Source organism: Berghia stephanieae, chromosome 1 (genome assembly GCF_034508935.2).
Source record: "Berghia stephanieae isolate SIO BIC M18660-M18661 chromosome 1, UCSD_Bste_1.3, whole genome shotgun sequence".
Lineage (NCBI taxonomy): Eukaryota > Metazoa > Mollusca > Gastropoda > Nudibranchia > Aeolidiidae > Berghia > Berghia stephanieae.
This window is the reverse complement of record NC_088360.1, coordinates 49,605,503-49,624,181: the sequence shown is the minus strand read 5'-3', so window position 1 is coordinate 49,624,181 and position 18,679 is coordinate 49,605,503. Positions and strand designations below refer to the sequence as shown.

The 18,679-nt window shown below is 35.4% G+C and overlaps 1 protein-coding gene across 2 annotated transcripts in view; it reads right to left on the bottom strand.

Moving 5' to 3' along the window:
- Positions 1-653: 653 nt before the first annotated feature.
- The window catches only part of LOC144976905 (uncharacterized), a 34,520-nt gene continuing 16,494 nt past the window's right edge, over positions 654-18,679 (bottom strand). For both annotated transcript variants that reach the window (XM_078921507.1, XM_078921516.1), the window contains exons 2-6: positions 17,002-17,081; positions 16,402-16,446; positions 9,637-10,588; positions 2,549-2,628; positions 654-1,381 (exon numbers count right to left, since the gene is read on the bottom strand). In XM_078921507.1, coding sequence (XP_078777633.1) covers positions 1,301-1,381; positions 2,549-2,628; positions 9,637-10,588; positions 16,402-16,446; positions 17,002-17,081 — 1,238 coding nt within the window. In that variant the 3' untranslated portion in view covers positions 654-1,300. The remainder of the gene's footprint in view (positions 1,382-2,548; positions 2,629-9,636; positions 10,589-16,401; positions 16,447-17,001; positions 17,082-18,679) is intronic.

Sequence of the window (18,679 nt, the reverse complement as noted above, 5' to 3'; positions counted from 1 at the left end):
GGAGTGTAATAATAATAATAATAATAATAATAATAATAATAATAATAATATAATAAATAATATAATAATAAAATAATTAATAATAATAATGTTATCAATTGCAATGATGATGATGGTGATGATATTTATAATACAAGATTAAAAAAATACAAAGCAACTGCTTTACAACATTATTCTTTATAAGCATAAGTATTTGTCTGTATATACAAGATACATAGTTTGCATTTATGGGTTTTACACAGTATTGTTGGCACACTCAGGTAACCCGAAGAATAAACAGAAAAATTAAAAGTATTGAAAAAACCCCCCCAAAAAAACGATAGATTCACCAGATAAAAACCCTCGACTTTGAGGCACCATTAAATAATTTAGTTTGCTTTAAAGAAATAAGTTTAAGAAAGGGTCTTTTGAGCACCAGTAAAAGAACAAGGCCACAAAAATGGGAGATATTTTTTTTTTTTCCACCTGAGTGTCCAGCGGCAGTGGTCAAAAGATAAAATAAAATTGGGGCGAGGTGGTGACATGTTACCTGCCAATCAGCAAGGGAAATAACCATTAAATTTTAATCAACTCTAAAACTTGTATACATGCCCCCTGTATGTCTTGAAACTATGCGATACTCATTTGTTATTTATCAATAATGGAAATTGGTATTTTTTTTTTTTTTAAATCAGCCTCAGTGGGCGAATCAAAAATGGTACAGACCTGAAACAATTTCAATGAGTTCTCTTGAAAGAATTTTACATAGGTGCTCTACCAAAGTACCAAAAACCCTGCAGATATTTCTCACCCAAGAAAGCATGGATACAAATAACAAATCTTATCATCGTATAAAATCACGAATCCCCATCATTTTGCGATAATTTCTCTACAAATGTAGCGGTCCTTACAATAAAAAGTATGCACAACTGGATTAATTCTCTTAGATCTGTCAAGTCAAATGAAACAGATTAACAAGTCCACGCTACACTTTGGACAATCACCTGTAGAGTCAAATGAAACAGGTAAACAAGTCCAAGCAACACTTCGGACAATCACAAAAGACTATAGAACCAACATTATATTCCATAAGAACCTGATAAGTAACGTTACTGACTGATATGTGGCTAAGGATAGAATTTTAAATCTTGAATAAAGAGTCCTTCCTAATGATTAGACAACTGCCATCCCTCCTTCCCACCCAACAATGAATATCAAATCACAAATACATACAAAAAATACCAAATTTTATAAAGTAATATCAATGATATACTTGGAAAAAAAAATTGTGGAAGAGAGTGAGAAAGTCAATGATTGCTTATTATTCAATGTTGAGGTCAAATTTCTCAATACTTTCAAGCTCGGTGTTGAAACTGTTTGCCCATGCATCAAGCTTGGAAACCTGAAGAGATGTGGAAAAAAAAATAATTAAGAGTCAAAACCAAAACAGAAAAAAGGAATAAATTCATAAATCTAAAACTGTACTTTCACCCTGTTTACCACTGGAAAGCCACTTGAGCCTGCAGAAATTTCCTGAACTTTTTGCCTCGAGCCTCCCATACCATAACAATGATTTGCTTATCACTACTACCAAATTATTACTTTACCTTGTATGCAAATTTCAATATAATCTTCATAAATCTCTAACAACAATAATATAAAATAAAAATTACCCATACTCTTAAGTTCTCAACATATTTCATGAAATTACCATATGCAAAATTAAGAATTTTGGAGCACCTCTGACACTTTCTTTTGACTTTCTGCGTTACTCTGCCACTACCTATGTCGATTCTTTGATATTGTAATCAAGTCAGTGTATTCTTTTTTTGCCTTCTACAACATTTCTTCATTGATCCTCCCACTGACTGAAAGGAATTTATTCTTCTGGCTCTTTGCCCGAAGAAACCTTTCAATCATGGTCTTTATCAGTTTCCCTTCCTTGTTACTTCCCTACATGTGTACTCAGGACGAGAAAAGACATTTGGAAAAAAAAAATGCCTTTCACTGACAGCCACAGACAAAGTAATTGAAGTTTTAAAGAGCAATGATGTCATTTCCAACCACAACGGTGTCTCGTTTATCTTCGATTATGATTATGATTTACATATTGTATAGTTCTAGATAGATAATTGATTAGAATTATATTATGATACATAACACATTGCCAAATACAATTCCAAAGTTTCCTTATTTCAAATTAAGTAAAGCGCCAAAACCTAATGGTAGAGAATGTAGTACTGGTGGTAGTGAGGATGATGTGGTTACTGAATTTCTACTAAAACAAAATATAAGATTCAGTATTTCCTAGTAAGATAAACAATTCAGATTGCAATCAATATTCCTATAAATCACTCAACTTTTTAAAAAAGAAAATGCCTAATAAACGAACTGTGGTTCCGAACAGGAGCAAATCTACTGGTGAGTAAAAATTGCTGTTATCTACAATTTTCTGTTACAATATCTATAAGGCAAAAAATCTAAATGAAATTTGATTACAATGAAACAACATTTCTTGGCATGTTAATCATACGTGATGAATAGCATAATATTGATCAATGCCACTAACCTTGGGCTTGGACGATTTCTTAATGCTTGCCTTGAAGCCCTTATAGGACTTGGTAGAAGATTTATTCACAGCCGGTTGATCTGAAGTAAAAATAAGCAAGCATGAACGAAAAGCTCTCCTCAAAGAATTACACAACAAATAAATATCTATTCAGAAAGTTAAATAATCAGATTACAACAGCATTATAACATCTACAGCAGAGAGACTAGCCAGCGGACAGCATGGCTCAGCGGTACGGTCTTTGCCTCGTACCCGAAAGGTACCGAGTTCAATCACCTGCCGCTTCGATGTGTGGCTTGAGCAAGTCACCTTGCCCTAGCTCACTTTGCGGCGCTGCTCTGCAGCTGACGCCTGGGTTATTCCAGTAATCCCTTGGAATAGACCCTAAAGACAAATTTCCCCATGGGGATGAATAAAGGGAATTTTAAAAAATAGGAATTTAAAAAAGAAATTGAAACTCTGGAAACTTTAAAATATAAAATTTCTTGGTAAGGTGTTGACTTTTGATTACATACAATTTAACCACTACAAAATCATGACTACCTGCTGCATGTCAATTTTGAAAAGAAGAAAAGAGGAAATTTTGCCGACTGATGGGTGATTTGCAACAGCAGTATTAATTTAAACACCAATGAATAATACGAGGGTGGGGGTTGGAAAGTTGTAATTTTCCTTATAATTTCAAAGATATTTGACTTAGAATTAGAACCTTAACATTTGGTACAAATACTTTCTAAATTGGCATTGATGTGTCAAAATATCTAAGGTCTATAATTATGCCTCTGCATGAGGTAATTGCTTTTGTCCTATAACGTGGTCAACAATCTCGGTCTAAACAAAAAATGAAAATGACTACACCAAAAGATATTCGATTCAAGCATAGCAGTGTGCTGAAATTGAATTTCTGAATGCTGAAGGCTATTCACCCATTAAAATCCATGCCAGAATGAAGCGTGCTTATGGTGACGGTTGTGTCGATTTGGCCATGGGTAAGGTTCGTGGAAGGCAGAGACCCAATGTCAGTGATCAAGCTGAAGTCGAAAACGTGATTCTGGCAAATCGGCATGCTAGACAATCTGACCATGTGAAAGAAGGAATTTCAAAGGAAAGGGCACACCACTCAAAACAGTGATCCCTGGATACAGGACAGTGTCTGCCAGGTGGGTCCCACGAATGTTGACAAGTGACATGAAAGAGTAATGAAAAACAATTTGCTCCTGATATTGAAAAGATACATAAAGATGTGGGCGTCCAAATAGTCACTGGAGACTAGTCAGTATGACCCAGGGAGCAAATGTCAGTCAATGGAATACAGACACAAGAACTCCCCATGTCCAAAAATAAAAACGTGAAGGTTGTGACAATCCCAGAAAAATGTGATACTGCAACACGATAACACTTGACCCAACGAGTCAACCTACTCAAAACACACTGAGGAAAATGGATTTCTCCACCTTGCCAGATCCACCCTACAGCAGAGACGCCAACTTTAAATTTGGCTCACAGGAGTTTCAGACACCACTCGTAGGAATTTCAATGCCGAGAGAGGAATTTTCGCACACAAGAAAATGGAATTGGAATGGTATTTGGCATTGTGTTTACATATTGTATAGTTCTAGATAGATAATTGATTAGAATTATATTATGATACATAACACATTGCCAAATACAATTCCAAAGTTTCCTTATTTCAAATTAAGTAAAGCGCCAAAACCTAATGGTAGAGAATGTAGTACTGGTGGTAGTGAGGATGATGTGGTGTTGGTGGTTGTAGTAATAGTAGTAGTGATGATGAAGATGTGATAGTGGTTGTTGTTGTAGTAGTAGTGGTAGTGATGATGATATGGTGGTGGTGGTGGTTGAAGTAGTGGTTATAGTGATGATGATGTGGTGGTGGTATAGTGGTTGTGGTGGTTGTGGTCGTGATGATCATGGTGGTGGTTGTAGTAGTGGTGGTAGTGTTGTTGATGTGGTGGTGGTTGTAGTACAAATGGTAGTGATGATGTGGTAATGGTGGTTGTAGTAATGGTGGTAGTGATGATGTGGTGGTGGTGATGGTGATGGTGGTGGTTGTAGTAGTAGTGGTAGTGATGATGTGGTGGTGGTGGTTTGTAGTAGTAATGGTCGTGATGATGATGTGGTGCTGATGGTTGTAGTTGTAGTGGTAGTGATGATGATGTTCTAGTGGTGGTTGTAGTAGTAGTATAGTAGTAGTAGTAGTAGTAGTAGTAGTAGTAGTAGTAGTAGTAGTAGTAGTAGTAGTAGTAGTAGTAGAGTAGTAGTAGTAGTAGTAGTAGTAGTAGTAGTAGTAGTAGTAGTAGTTGTGATGATGATGTGGTGGTGGTGGTTGCAGTAGTAGTGGTAGTGATGGATGACGATGTGGTTGTAGTAGTAGTGGTAGTGATGATGATGTGGTGATGGTGGTGGTGGTTGTAGTAGTAGTAGCGGTTGTAGTGAGGAAGATGAGGTGGTGGTGGTGCTTGTAGTAGTAGTGGTAGTGATGATGATGTGGTGGTGGTTGTAGTAGTGGTGGTAGTGGTGATGATGTGGTGGTGGTTGTAGTAGTTGCCGTGATGATGATGTGGTGGTGGTGGTGGTTGCAGTGGTAGTGATGATGATGTGGTGGTTGTAGTAGTGATGATGTGGTGGTGATGGTGGTTGTAGTTAAATGGTAGTGATAATAATAATAATAATAATAATAATAATAATAATAATAATAATAATAATAATAATAATAATAATAATAATAATAATAATAATAATACATGACATTTACAACGCGCATTTTCATCACTGGGTGATGCTCAATGCGCGAAACAATAATATAGTGACATAATTATACAAATGAAAGATTATACATACTACATCAACATAATATTATCATATTATCATTATATTGATGATGATGTGATAGTGGTGGTTGTAGTAGTAGAGGTAGTGGTTGCAGTAGTTTTAGTGGTGGTGATAATGATGTGGTGGTGGTTGTTGTTGTAGTAGTGGTAATGATGATGTGGTGGTGGTTGTAGTGGTAGTTATGATGTGGTGGTAGTGGTTGTAGTAGTAATGGTAGTTGCAGTCATGATGATGTGGTGGTGGTGGTGGTTGCAGTAGTAGTGGTAGTGATGATGCGGTGGTGGTGGTGGTGGTTGTAGTAGTAGCGGTGGTGGTTGTAGTAGTAGTGGTAATGATGATGTGGTGGTGGTGGTGGTTGCAGTAGTAGTGGTTGTGATGATGTGGTGGCAGTGGTGGTTGTACTAGTAGCGGTAATGATGATGTGGTGATGGTGGTGGTTGTAGTAGTAGTGATGATGTGGTGGTGGTGGATGTAGTAGTTGTGGTAATGATGATGTGGTGGTGGTGGTTGTACGAGGGCTCTTTCAGAAATAACCGAAAAATGCCCATTGCTCAGCAACCGGTGGAGATTTTTTAATTCTGTAAACGACATGATATTCCTTATTTCCTTACGGATATTCCCAGAAATTATGAAGTGCATCAATTTGCACAATGAATTTCTAGACGATTTTAAAGATGGCGGCCCACCTTGAAACTTGGTCAAAGGAGGAAATCAGAGCTGTCATACGTTTTTTGAACGCCAAAAGTCTGAATCCTACCGAAATTCCTAAAAAACTTCAGAGTGTATATGGTGAGCATGTTATAAGCCGTACACAAGTCTATCACTGGTGTAATTTGCTTGAAGCCGGCCATTCCGACTTGACAGACAGGGAAGGGAGAGGGCGTTCGATAACTGCGACGTCAGAAGACAATGTGAAGCGAGTTGATGAGCTTATTCGTCAAGACAGGAGGTTGAAACTTCATGAAATCGCAAGCAGTCTTGAAATTTCGGAAACTTCTGCCCATAGAATTGTATTTGATGAACTTGGCTATAGAAAAGTCAGCGCAAGATGGGTTCTTAAGCAATTGACAGACAATCATAAAGAACAAAGATTGGACATCTGCTGGGAACTTTTGAGAAGAAGCAAGAGCTCACGCATACTGCCAACGCCAGCGGAGACTTTCTAGGGTACGATGTGACTTTTCTTGACAGCATAGTCACCGGTGATGAGACTTGGTTGCACCATTGCACCCCAGAAACAAAGCAAGATTCGATGACATGGAAACATCCATCCTCACCTGTCGCGAAGAAATTCAAAGTCATGCGGTCAGCAAAGAAAATGATGGGAACTGTTTTCTGGGACTGTCGTGGTGTTATTCTGTTCGAAACCTTACAACCTGGAGGAACAATCAATGCTGCAAGGTACTGCCAAACTCTTGACAAGCTTAGGGAGGCCATTCGCAGAAAGCGCCCAGGGCAGTTGACCAACGGGGTCATTTTGCAACACGACAACGCTACATCCCACACAGCACGAGTGACGCAAGGTTGGCTAGAGAAATATGGATGGGAGATTTTGCCACACCCACCACACAGTCCAGACCTCGCACCATCTGATTATCACCTCTTTGGGCCACTGAAACGTGAGCTGGCAGGAAAGCGCTTTGATGTCGATGAAGAGCTTGTTGACCATGTGCGGAAATGGCTACAAAACCTTGACGGAAATTTCTTCCGAGAGGGTATCTATTCCATGGTGCGGCGTTGGCAGAAGTGTGTCGACAGACTTGGCTGTTACGTAGAGAAATGAAGGACGAGTCAAGGGATGAACACGTGCAAGAATTTTGTTGATAGCATAAAAAACGCGGATTTTACAGGCATTTTTCGGTTAATTATGAAAGAGCCCTCGTAGTAGTAGTGGTAGTGTTGATGTGGTGGTGGTGGTGGTTGTAGTAGTATTTGTGGTACATGATGATGTGGTGGTGGCGGTTGTAGTAGTAGTTGTGGTACTGAATATGTGGTGGTGGTTGCAGTAGTAGTGCAGAGCTGCCAACCCCATCTGATGAGAATGTGTACAATGGGACCTCAAAATGGGGAAGATTTCATAAAAATGGGTCCAATCATGAAATCGACAGAGACTAACCATTGTGAAAGTAAGAGGAAGGTATACTTCCGGGCTAACGATGAATATTCGATTTCATGATATCGGACTAAAACAATAGGAGCAAGTTCACTATAGAATAATAGAGCAATGAATTGGTATCAAGTACAAATTTGAACGATCCAGCAAGCTTAAGATAAGCGATACGATCATCTGGGCTATTACAACTAAAGAAAACTGAAGTGACTCCGTACACTGAAAATGGGTACAATCTTGGGGGATATGCGTACAAGCGTACAATCGCTGAAAATGTGTACAATTCTGCATTTTTTGCGGTAGGTTGACAGCTCTGGTAGTGGTAGTGATGATGATGTGGTGATGGTTGCAGTAGTAGTGGTGGTGATAATGGTTGTAAGACTAGTGGCAGTGATGATGATGTGGTGGGGGGTATCCTTGGTACAAATTGACCTCACCGGAATTTGACGGAGGTTGCCCGGAATTTTTTGCTCCAAACCGGAGTTTTTACATCACTGCACCTTCAGAATTCTTCTTTTCCCTAAATTGAAGGTATATCTCAAAGGAAACCACTATGAAAGCAACAAAGATGAGAAGGCTGCTGTCCAATCTTGGTGTAGAGAAAAAGGATGTCAGTTTTTTGTTGATGGGATGCATCAAATGGTGCAGTGTTGGCAGCGCTGTGTTGGTTGTGATGGTGACTATGTCAAAAACTAAAGTAAGTAATCTGTAGCTCAGATTTCAAGTTTTCTTTTGATATATTGTTTAACAAACTATTTTTTAATGTGAGGGAGTTATTACGAAAATTGCAAAACTTTCCAGACACCTTCATAGCTATTATGAATATGGAATACATAATTTTTAACCTGTAAATGAGCTCTACAAAAGTTGACGGACTTTTTTTTCGACAAGCCACAGACATGATTTAAAAAATAAATGAGAGCAGTAAAAGAGAGGAAAAAAAGTAAGAAGCAATATGATTAAAATGGCAAGTGTTATTACTCAGGTAACATGATTTAGAAATGCCAAATAATCATAATCAAGTCATTCATATAAGATAGGTAAAGATGACTTTAAACAATAAAAGAACAAACAATTCTCATATTAGAATAATTTGTGTAAAAACATTGTCAACCAGTTAGTTAACAATGCAAAGCGATCAAGAGTGATGACTATGTTGGTTTCGTTTTTTTACGTTTCCCCGAGAATGTACTTCCAGTATTCGTGTTTTAATTTTTCATGAAATTTAAGTCTACTACTACAAAATAGCCAATTGGCTAAAATGAAACAGTGAAATTTATTGCTCAACCACACTGTCAAGATTGACTACCATCATGAATATGACAGGTTTGGGAAATGAAAAAATAATTTCAAGAAGTGTATTTGAAAATAGCTACATGGGGCTGTTCAGGCAATGAAAATCTAAAAGAGCATCGCTTAGCCATAGTCACTATAAGTTATCCATCGTAACATTAGCAATCTGTGAGCTATGTGTTACATTCCCAACTATTGTTTTAATGCCTTATAAAATATTAATTCTCATCCAATTACACATATGGGATTTTTTTACCTCTTGCATTTTCCTTTTTTTAATCATAAAAATTGACTGAGGATTCACAGGTCTACATATATAATAATTATTTTTTTAAATTACACCACAATATCATAAGAAACCATCGCCTAGGCATTCCATGAAGGAATATAGATAATCTAATGTCAAAAGGAATCATGCATGTTGTCCAGGTGAGCAAATTGGGGATTAATAATCTTGCCCAGAGAAGAAAAAAAAGATTGCCTGAAGCAGGACTCGAACCTGGACCTTCCGGATCACAGTGCAATGCATTAACCACTCGGCCACTTCACCCCCCCCCCCCTCCCATTAATAATATGTGGTTTTGTGGTATGACACTCCCCCTCAGATAGGAGGGTCCAAGGTTTCCCATCCCCAATGAGCGACTCAACTAAACCTGGCAATAAGCACCCCTAACAGTAATATGTGCTCTATAATTAACCACATTACATGACAAGATAATTGAAATAGCAATTATAGCTATTAGTAACAGTAAATAAAATAAAAGGCATTTTTGTTTCCTAGTGCTATTATACTATGTAGGAAGGCCTTCAGTTCTAGAAACACAAATCATACCTGTATCGTCAGAGAACATTTCTTCTGAGAAAAGTGAAGGTGACTGATGAGATATGAAAATATTTTCTTGAGAATCTGTGTTGCTATTTGATGAATTACTGTCGCATCCTGGGCTGTCACCAAACATTGAATCAGACGAATTTTTCACAGGAGAACGATATGCTTTTTTAGAGGGTGGAACTATCTTCTTAACTGGATTTTTTCTTGATTTCTTGGGTCTGCTAACAGGACTCGGTGTCTGTATTGAATCAAACCCAAAACAGGAACTGTTCAATGGTGATTCCCTGAGGACAGACTTTCCCTTGATGGAATAGCTCTCATGTTTATGAGAGACTAATAAGTTTTTTGACTTGTCATATTTCTGAGTGGATGCAGATGAAGAAGACTTTTTCACAGACACTGTAGAAAGATCCTCTTTGGATAACTTGCCTGGACACTTAGGAGAGTTAGATGAGATAACTGCAGTTCGAGTAGGTTTTACTTTCTTCAAGGGCGGGGACACCATAATACCACTATCAGCTTGTGAATCAAATGACAGTTCAGTAGAAATGGCAGACAGATCTGGATCTTGAAAAGAAAAGCTGCGTTTACGGAGAGATCTACGAAGTGTCGGAGTAGATAGAGTTTGTCTATGAATGTTAACTTTATGCTTTGTGGCATGGTCCTCAGCCAAAATGGGTGTCACTTCAGGAGTGACAAGAGAACAATTTGTATCATCTCTCGATTTGGCTCCTTCAAATACAGGTGTACTAGTTGACATGTTAAGGTTTGTCTTAGGCTTTTTTGTTTTCTTTGTCTTGGTGTTTTGCGGTACATTTTTCCTTTTTCTAGTCTTGGCAACAATAGGCACATCATCAATTGCTTCGATATGATACTCATTCATTGGTTGGTGTTGTTTGGGAGGAGAGGTGTCTGATCTTGCAGAGTCATCAGCTTCATATGCTGAATCCACCTGAGAAAGATGACATTAGACTATTACAATTTAAACTAAACACTCTGAGAATGATTTTTTTTTTTTTTAAACCTCAGGAATGGGAGACACCCAAAGTTTGTCATTGCTTTGCCAATTTAGAATTATCTCCGTCTTTTAAATACGACAATAAACAGGTAGATTGACCTTAGAAAAAAAAAAAAAAAAAATTTGATATCGATAATAATAATAATAATAATAGTAGTAATAATAGTAATAATAAAAGAAATAATAATAATAATAATCATAATAATAATAGCACTAATAATAATGATGAAGATGATAACGATTATAATAATAATAATAATGATAATAATAATAATAATAATAATAATAATAATAATAATAATAATAATAATAATAATAATAATATAATAATAATAATAATAATAATAATAATAAAAATATATAAGACCCATCACCACAAATGTTTCACAATGCTACAGTGGCATATTGGGTAAATATAAAAAACTGTTATCTTAAAAATAATTCCACTAAAGTATCAAGATGCCTTTTGCACCTTGCATTGTTAGTTGTTAGACTTAAGATTAAGACTAAGAGATTAAATATATATCTTGTGACATGTAAAGTCTAAAGCATTCAATTTATGAAAATAAAATATCTGGCAAACAATGACCAATTGTGTTAAATTTCTACCAAATCGTTTTTAAAATGAAAAGAATATAAATATAATATTATAAAGTATACCGATACAGAGACAGACTGGAGGAATTAGAAATAAGAAAATATTAATTTAACCCTATTTCTTACACCCACTAAATATTCCTATTTCTGTCTTGTGGGGTGTATCACACCCCTAACAATTACTGTTGAATCTATCGGTATATTCCGATTTCTGTCCATTGGGGTGTAACACACCCCCCTACATATAGATAAGCATTAATTGGAAACCCCCTATTTCAAACATTGGGGTGTAACACACCCCACCTTTTTTGTCACTGTTTTATTAGTATCTTCAACATTTGGTCCCCGAATATTAAGGTATTTAGTTACTTTTTTGTTGCCAATTTAAGTTCTCTGGCAACTTGTAAATTACAATTGGCCACCATTTCCTTTTCCTGTGAATGGAAAGTTACACCTGTTGAACCGTTTGAAGCAAAGAATATATGTGTTTTTAATCCAGCAACATACCCACCTGGTAAGTAGAGTTCTTCTCTATAATTTCATTTTAACTATGTATTCCTTTATGTTTGAACAGCATACCTCTAAATAGTTTTGCTTTAGACTCGTTTCACAATCTCTTATACTTATATGTATCCTATTGATTAGCCTTTCTACTTCTTCTTCTTGTTACATGTTCTTAGGCAGCTAAACGTAATCACAGACTAGTAATGCAACTAAATGCAACACTTTAAATTGATATGTTTATAACTCCTAACCCTAAAAATGATAATTCATAGATGAACAGAGCAGGAAGAAATAATTCAATTGATACATTTCTTCACTTATTTGTTCTTACAGTTCTATTCTTTCTTTGATCATGGATGGGGAGAAATCAAATATTTTTGACACCTTCAGTACGGGAGACAGCTTGATTTACACGGATCTGCAGCCTGCTCAAGTTGATTCATCACCTACACACGGTAAGTTCTATTGCCATGTCCTTTTTAATTTCGTCATTGATTGTGTTAATGTTTGTATTATTGGTAACAACTTAATTTGTTATTGATCCGTAAAATTACTTGCTCTATATGGAAAACTTGAGACCACTTAAAATCAGGCACATGGCAGTAACACTATAGGAGCTATATTTATTGGTCAATGAAAACAAAGAGGCACCTAGAGCAGGGCTTGAACCGGTGTCGTCCAGGCAAAAAGTGCAATGCCTCGACAGTCACATAACCTCACCTCCAGTCGATCGTTGATGGTATTGTTTTAGTTTTAGTATTTACTTCATTTTTACAATATCACAGGTTTATATCCTATTTTTCGTTCATAAATCTTATCTCACTTTGTATTCCCTGAACCCTAAAGCAGAACATAACCATTGTTATTAGACTGTAGTCTATTCTGGATGAAAAGTATTTATGCTTTAGTATATCATTTTTCACCATTTTATTGTCCACTCATTGGTGGTCTGATCAGGTTGAGGTAGACCAGCGTTCAATCCAACAGAAAGTTTAAACTGATTTTGCTCTTCTAAAGTTTAGAATTGCCATTACCTTGAGGAAAATAGCCCTTGAAGAAGAAGAGCATTAGTTAATTACTGAGGCTTGTCTCTATGTCATGTTCTTTCTTCTAATTCTAATCATTTAAATTCATTTATCTATTTTTGCTTTCAGACTATTCCAATGCAGAGCAGTTAGACTGGATCCCTGACAATGATTTAGCAGATGATGAAATGAATCCGAGAACATCAGATGAGAGCAGTGATGACGAAGATTTCCCTGCTGTATCATGATTTAGAAATACTGAACATAAAGAGGGAAAAAAGTAAGAACCCATTGATTAATGGCAAGTGTTATTACTAGGTAACATGATTCTTGCAAGCAAATAATCATAATCATAGTCATCAATAAATAGGTCAGATGACTTACAAGTCAACTACAAAGGAAAACATCTCATAGAAAAATTTGTGTACAGTCACCATTAGTTACATGCAAGCGATCAAGAACGTTGACTTGTCGTCTCGTTCTTTCAATTTCGAGATTCCACAGATGGTTATCTTTTCATGAATCAAGTTACTACATCAAGTATAGCAAATGGCAAATGAACAGTGAACTATTGCAACCACGCTGTCAGATTGCTCCTCTATTTATCATTATGGCGAACTGATATTTAAGAGCTGTAATTTGAATAGCACATGGGCGTCAGTGCAATGACAATGCAAAATGAGTCATCGCTTCATGCATATGTACACTTTAGTTTCCATGACATAAGAAGATCAAGAGACATAGTGGATGTTTTGCAACATTGTTAATCTGTATCAAAAATAATTCACCAACTTACAGCATAATTTATTACCTCTCAATCCTTTACATCATAAAAACTTGTGCATGGATGGGTCCGATTATAATTTTTTTTAAATACCATCCACAAACATACAAATACGATCCAAGTGATTCTAGATTGTCATAGCAAGGACATGCAGTTATCCGGGTGAGATGGGATTAATAATTTAGCCCATGGAGAAGAAAAAAGATTTGAAGCAGATATCGAACTGGCTCCACCTAATGCATTAAGCACTGGCCACTGTACCTATTAAATATTGGTTTGATTTGAACTCCACGTCAATATCCAAAGGGCCTATCCTAAATAGGACATAACGGCAATAAACAACATGTTTTCTCAAATTCCACAACATGAAAGGATAATTGAAATAGCATTATAGCTATTATAACAGAAAAGAAAGGCTTATTGCCTAGTCTAATACAAGAAGCCTTCTGTTCTAGACACAATCATCCTGTCGTCAGAGATTGTCTTCTGAGAAAAGTGAAGGACTGATAATAGTAAAATTTTATTTAGAAATACGGTGTTTGTAAATACTGTCCATACATGGCCTGTACTCAAACTGAAAGACGATTTCACAGGAGGCACATAGCCTTGTTTGAGGTGACTATCTCTCTAACTGGTTGCTGTTCTTGGGTCTGCAAAGGATTCCGTGTCTGATACACAAACCCACAAACAGGAACGTTAATGACTGGGGCGACTTGCCTATGGACATAGCTCTTGTTTGAGAGACTAGTAAGTTTTACTTGTCATACTGAGTGATGCAGATAAAGAAACTTTTTCATAATGTAGAAATCCTCATTTGAAATAATTGTGCCTTAGGAAGTTAATGAATAAGACAGTACGAGAGGTTTTAACTAGCCAAGGGCGGGCACCATTCTGTCGCATGGAAAAAGACAGCAAGAAATGGCAAGCAGATCTGGATTTGAAATGAAGCTTGCTTTGGAAGATCTACAATGTCATATCATTTGTCTGTTATTTATGCTTTGTCATGGCCTCAGCCAATGGTGCCTTGATGACATTGGAACAATTTGTTTCATCTCATCGTTTGGCTCCTTCAATAGTTCTATTGAATGTTAAGTTTTTCTTAGGTATTTTGTTTTCTTTGTCGGTGTTTGCGTACATTTTCATTTTGTAGTTTGGCCATGCAACATCATAAATTAGCTTCATTGAAAACCACATGGTTGGTTGTTGGAGGAGAGTGTCTGATTCTTGCAAGGTATAGTTCTTATTTCACGGGGAAAATCTTAGACTATTCAAAAATATAATTGGAAGTATCTTTTTTTGAAACCTCAGTAAGGGGGAAACCCCAAAATTTTATTGTTTGCCTTAAGAATTATCCTCTTAAATGACATAAACAGGAAAGCTTGCCTATAAAAAAAAAAGATATAAATGTATACCCATGAATCATTAAATTTAGTAGTAATATAGTAATTAAAAGAATAAAATATGTAATAAAATAATGTAGTGTTACTGTAAAATAAAATATTATATATCAATTAAACTAAATAATGACAAATATGCCTAATGAATTAAAAGAAACGTTTTATAATAATTCATACTATAATAGATAATAAAATAATAATCATAGATATAATATAATCAAGCCCATTGATTCAATAATTGATATTAAACGATAATAGTTTTAAAAAATTATGTTGTCAATGTTTTGACTCCCCACAAATTGATTTACAATCTACAGTGGACTATGGGGTAATATAACAAAATGTACAAAATAATTCCGCGTATTCTCCTTTTGCACCTGCATTGTAGTGTTGATTACAGAAAGACTAAGAATCTAAAATATATATCTGTGGACATAAATCTAAGCATTCAATTATGAAAAAAAATTTGGACAAGTGACAATTGGGTTAAATTTTAGAAAATCGTTTTTAAATTAGGAAAAAAACTTTGATTTAAGAGTCGATAAAACAGGGTGGAGGTGTAGAAAACAAGTAATAATAATTTAAATATCTAAAAATATTTTCAAAATATAACAAGTGAAAAGGATTAATTGCCTAGAGCAGTGCTTTTCAACCATGTGTACCAAATTTTCAAAGGTAGCACCACAACGATAGAGAGTACAGCATTCTGGCATTAAATCAACAGTCACTCTACAAAACAACTTCATGTATATATATATATATATATATATATATATAATATATATATATATATATATATATATATATATATATATATATATATAATATATATATATATATATATATACATATATATGTGTGTGTGTGTGTGTAAGGGATCACCTTGAGGGGATTTTGATGTCATATTTATTTCCCCTTAAAATGCATTTATTCCCCTCCAAGATCGATGCAGTTTTAGTGTATTGTGGTGACTGGGGTGTACAAGCTTTTAAGTAAAAGTTGAAAGTGTGAACGATTTCAAAAACGCTTGACAAGTACTAGACTAACATAGAAAAAGGAGATACCTAATAATAAAATCCCCCAAGTCATTTTATGCCCTGAGAACAGATTAGGATTATACAAAGGTAAAAAGAAAAAATATTTATTTTTGGGAGTGAGCGCTTTCCTTCCAAAGACAAAGACACTGCGGAACAGTAACAGATAAAGGCCCAGAACGTATTAAATAGAATGCACTAGTGAATTTGACCCTTGTTCACTAGATGGAGAAATACTGGGCAAATTGGATGTTTCACAGCAAGTTGTTGAATTCATTTAAATTTATTTTCAATAGCGCTTGCTTAATAAATTATATCATTAGAGCAACAAAGTCCACTGTTACTAACAAAAAAATTCCAAATTGTCATTTTTTTAAAATAAATAAAAATTGGGAAACATAATTACCAAGCTTGAGGTAGTGGTTGAACTTCTGTTACCATGGGCGGAGACCTTAAAGAAAAAGAAAAAAATGTATGTTGAAAGGTGAGAAGGAGGAGTATGGGTGGAGGAAGGGTACAAGAGAAGTAAAAGCAATGTAATGCAAAATTTATCTGTAAAAATAATTGTTTGTTCTATTTTTTTTATTGATTTTGTTTAAAATGGTTCAGACTAAAAATATGTTAAATATATAACTGAGAAAATAAAAGCCTAATTGGCAAAAGCTAAGAATTTTTTTTTTAAATCATAATACTAAATAATAATGCCAAGATAACATATTATCAAACTCAGGTCAATCAGAATGAGAAGGTACTGTTGAAATTGCCATAAGTAAACATGAGATGTACTGTAAGTTTCCCCATGTTAAAATATCTTAAAGTTTGCTATAGTGAAAATTATGTTAAACAAATAGGTGACTTAAAAAACAAAAACAAAAAACAAACAAGAAAAAATACTGAGAGAAGAGTTGAAGTAGTAGTACAATTTTACTTATCAAACAATGATTAATTGGTGAGAAAAGTGTTAAGAAAAGATCTTTTTAAAAATCATCATTAGACGTCTAATTACTTTTTTCTTTCGAGCAGATGAACGAGTTACAGACTTCATCCTCTCATCATCGGAACAACTTGATGTACTACCTCTCGACTCTGAAAATAGAGACAAATAAAAACACATAATTTAAGGCACACATTTAAAAATAAAAAGTTATATAACTTTCAAGTGTCAATCTGATAGTTTGTAAAACCCTACCTAACTTAAGGTAAAGGTAAAGCAAAGTAAAGGAGAATAATTTGAATGTAGAAATTATTAAAAATTCACACAGCACAGGTTCATTTCAAGAACAGCTAAATTGACAAACTCCAAGTAGCAACTAGTTAACTCTGGACCTTGAAAGATAAAAACTAAATAACAGATATCTACAGATGCATCTGTCCATTTCAGTCACTCCGTCTATTCCTGATCACGTTCAAGTTTGGAATCCAAACTTTGGATACAGAATGATTTTGCATTCTAAAATGTCATCCAATTCTTTCAACAACCACTCTTCTCCCTACATTGGCATTACAAAATAGCTATCTCCACAGTTGGTACCAGCTCTCTTTCTATTTTTTTTTTTGTGTGTGCCAATAATAGTTTAATATAGCAAAATAGTCATGTAGGTTGATTGTGTTGGTCTTCCACCTCTTCTATTGGGACAGCGTGGCTCAGCGGTATGGTCTTTGCTTCATACGCCGCGCTGTGTGGCCCTAAGCAAGTCACCTAGCATTAGCTCACTTTGCGGCTAATGCCAGGATTATTCCAGTCTTCCCTTGGAATAGACCCTAAAGAAAAATTTTCCCTTAGGGATGAATAAAGGGAATAATTAATATTAATCAGCTGAACATCAATGTTATTATGTCAACCCCTTTAATCTTCTTATAATACAAAATTTAATAAATATTCAATTCATTTGCTTTCTCAGTCTAAGAAATACAATTAGGAATTAAGAATGGAAATCTTGTTTCGTGGTCTTTTAAAAATTATAGCCACATAAGTTTGGTTACCTCTACTTGTTTGCTAATACCGAGTGATAAAGTCCAAGCCGGTTTATTGGGGCAGCTCGACTCCAAACTAATCGTCCCAATTAAGCGGCAACCATGAAACTGAGCAATTTTTCAGATTTACCATGGCCCACTCTGCATTTATCATGACCATGAACGTGACGATGACATTCAATGACACTGACAATGGATACAGGTAAATTCTATTATTCACATTTCTGTGATGGACGGTACGACGACCATAGACCCGGTTGACTGTCCCGCTGGACTAATTTGTATTTCCTGAACCATCATTTTAAATGATTCAAGACAACAAAAAAGCTCTTTCATGGGGAGACATTGTCAAATTTCATCCCCATTAAGCGACGGACCATCCCAATTAAGCAACTGGGAATCGAAAAGGGTATGACTTTTTATATAAAAATTATATAAAATTATGACTCATTCTCCCAGTATTGTTTACGCTAGTACAGACTGTTTTCAAATGACAAATATACAAAGCCAAAATCAAATTTAAAAATAGAATGTTTGCAATTGTATTGCAAAAAGGATTTTAAAGCTCGGTTGAGCTTGGCATACTGATTGAATGTTTTTTGAACACATTTCTGGGTCATGAAAGCTGATAATGAGGCAATTTTCTCCTCTGTTTTCATCCATAAAAATATGGTAAACTCCAAGCAAGCAAAAAAGGGCAAAAAGAAAAG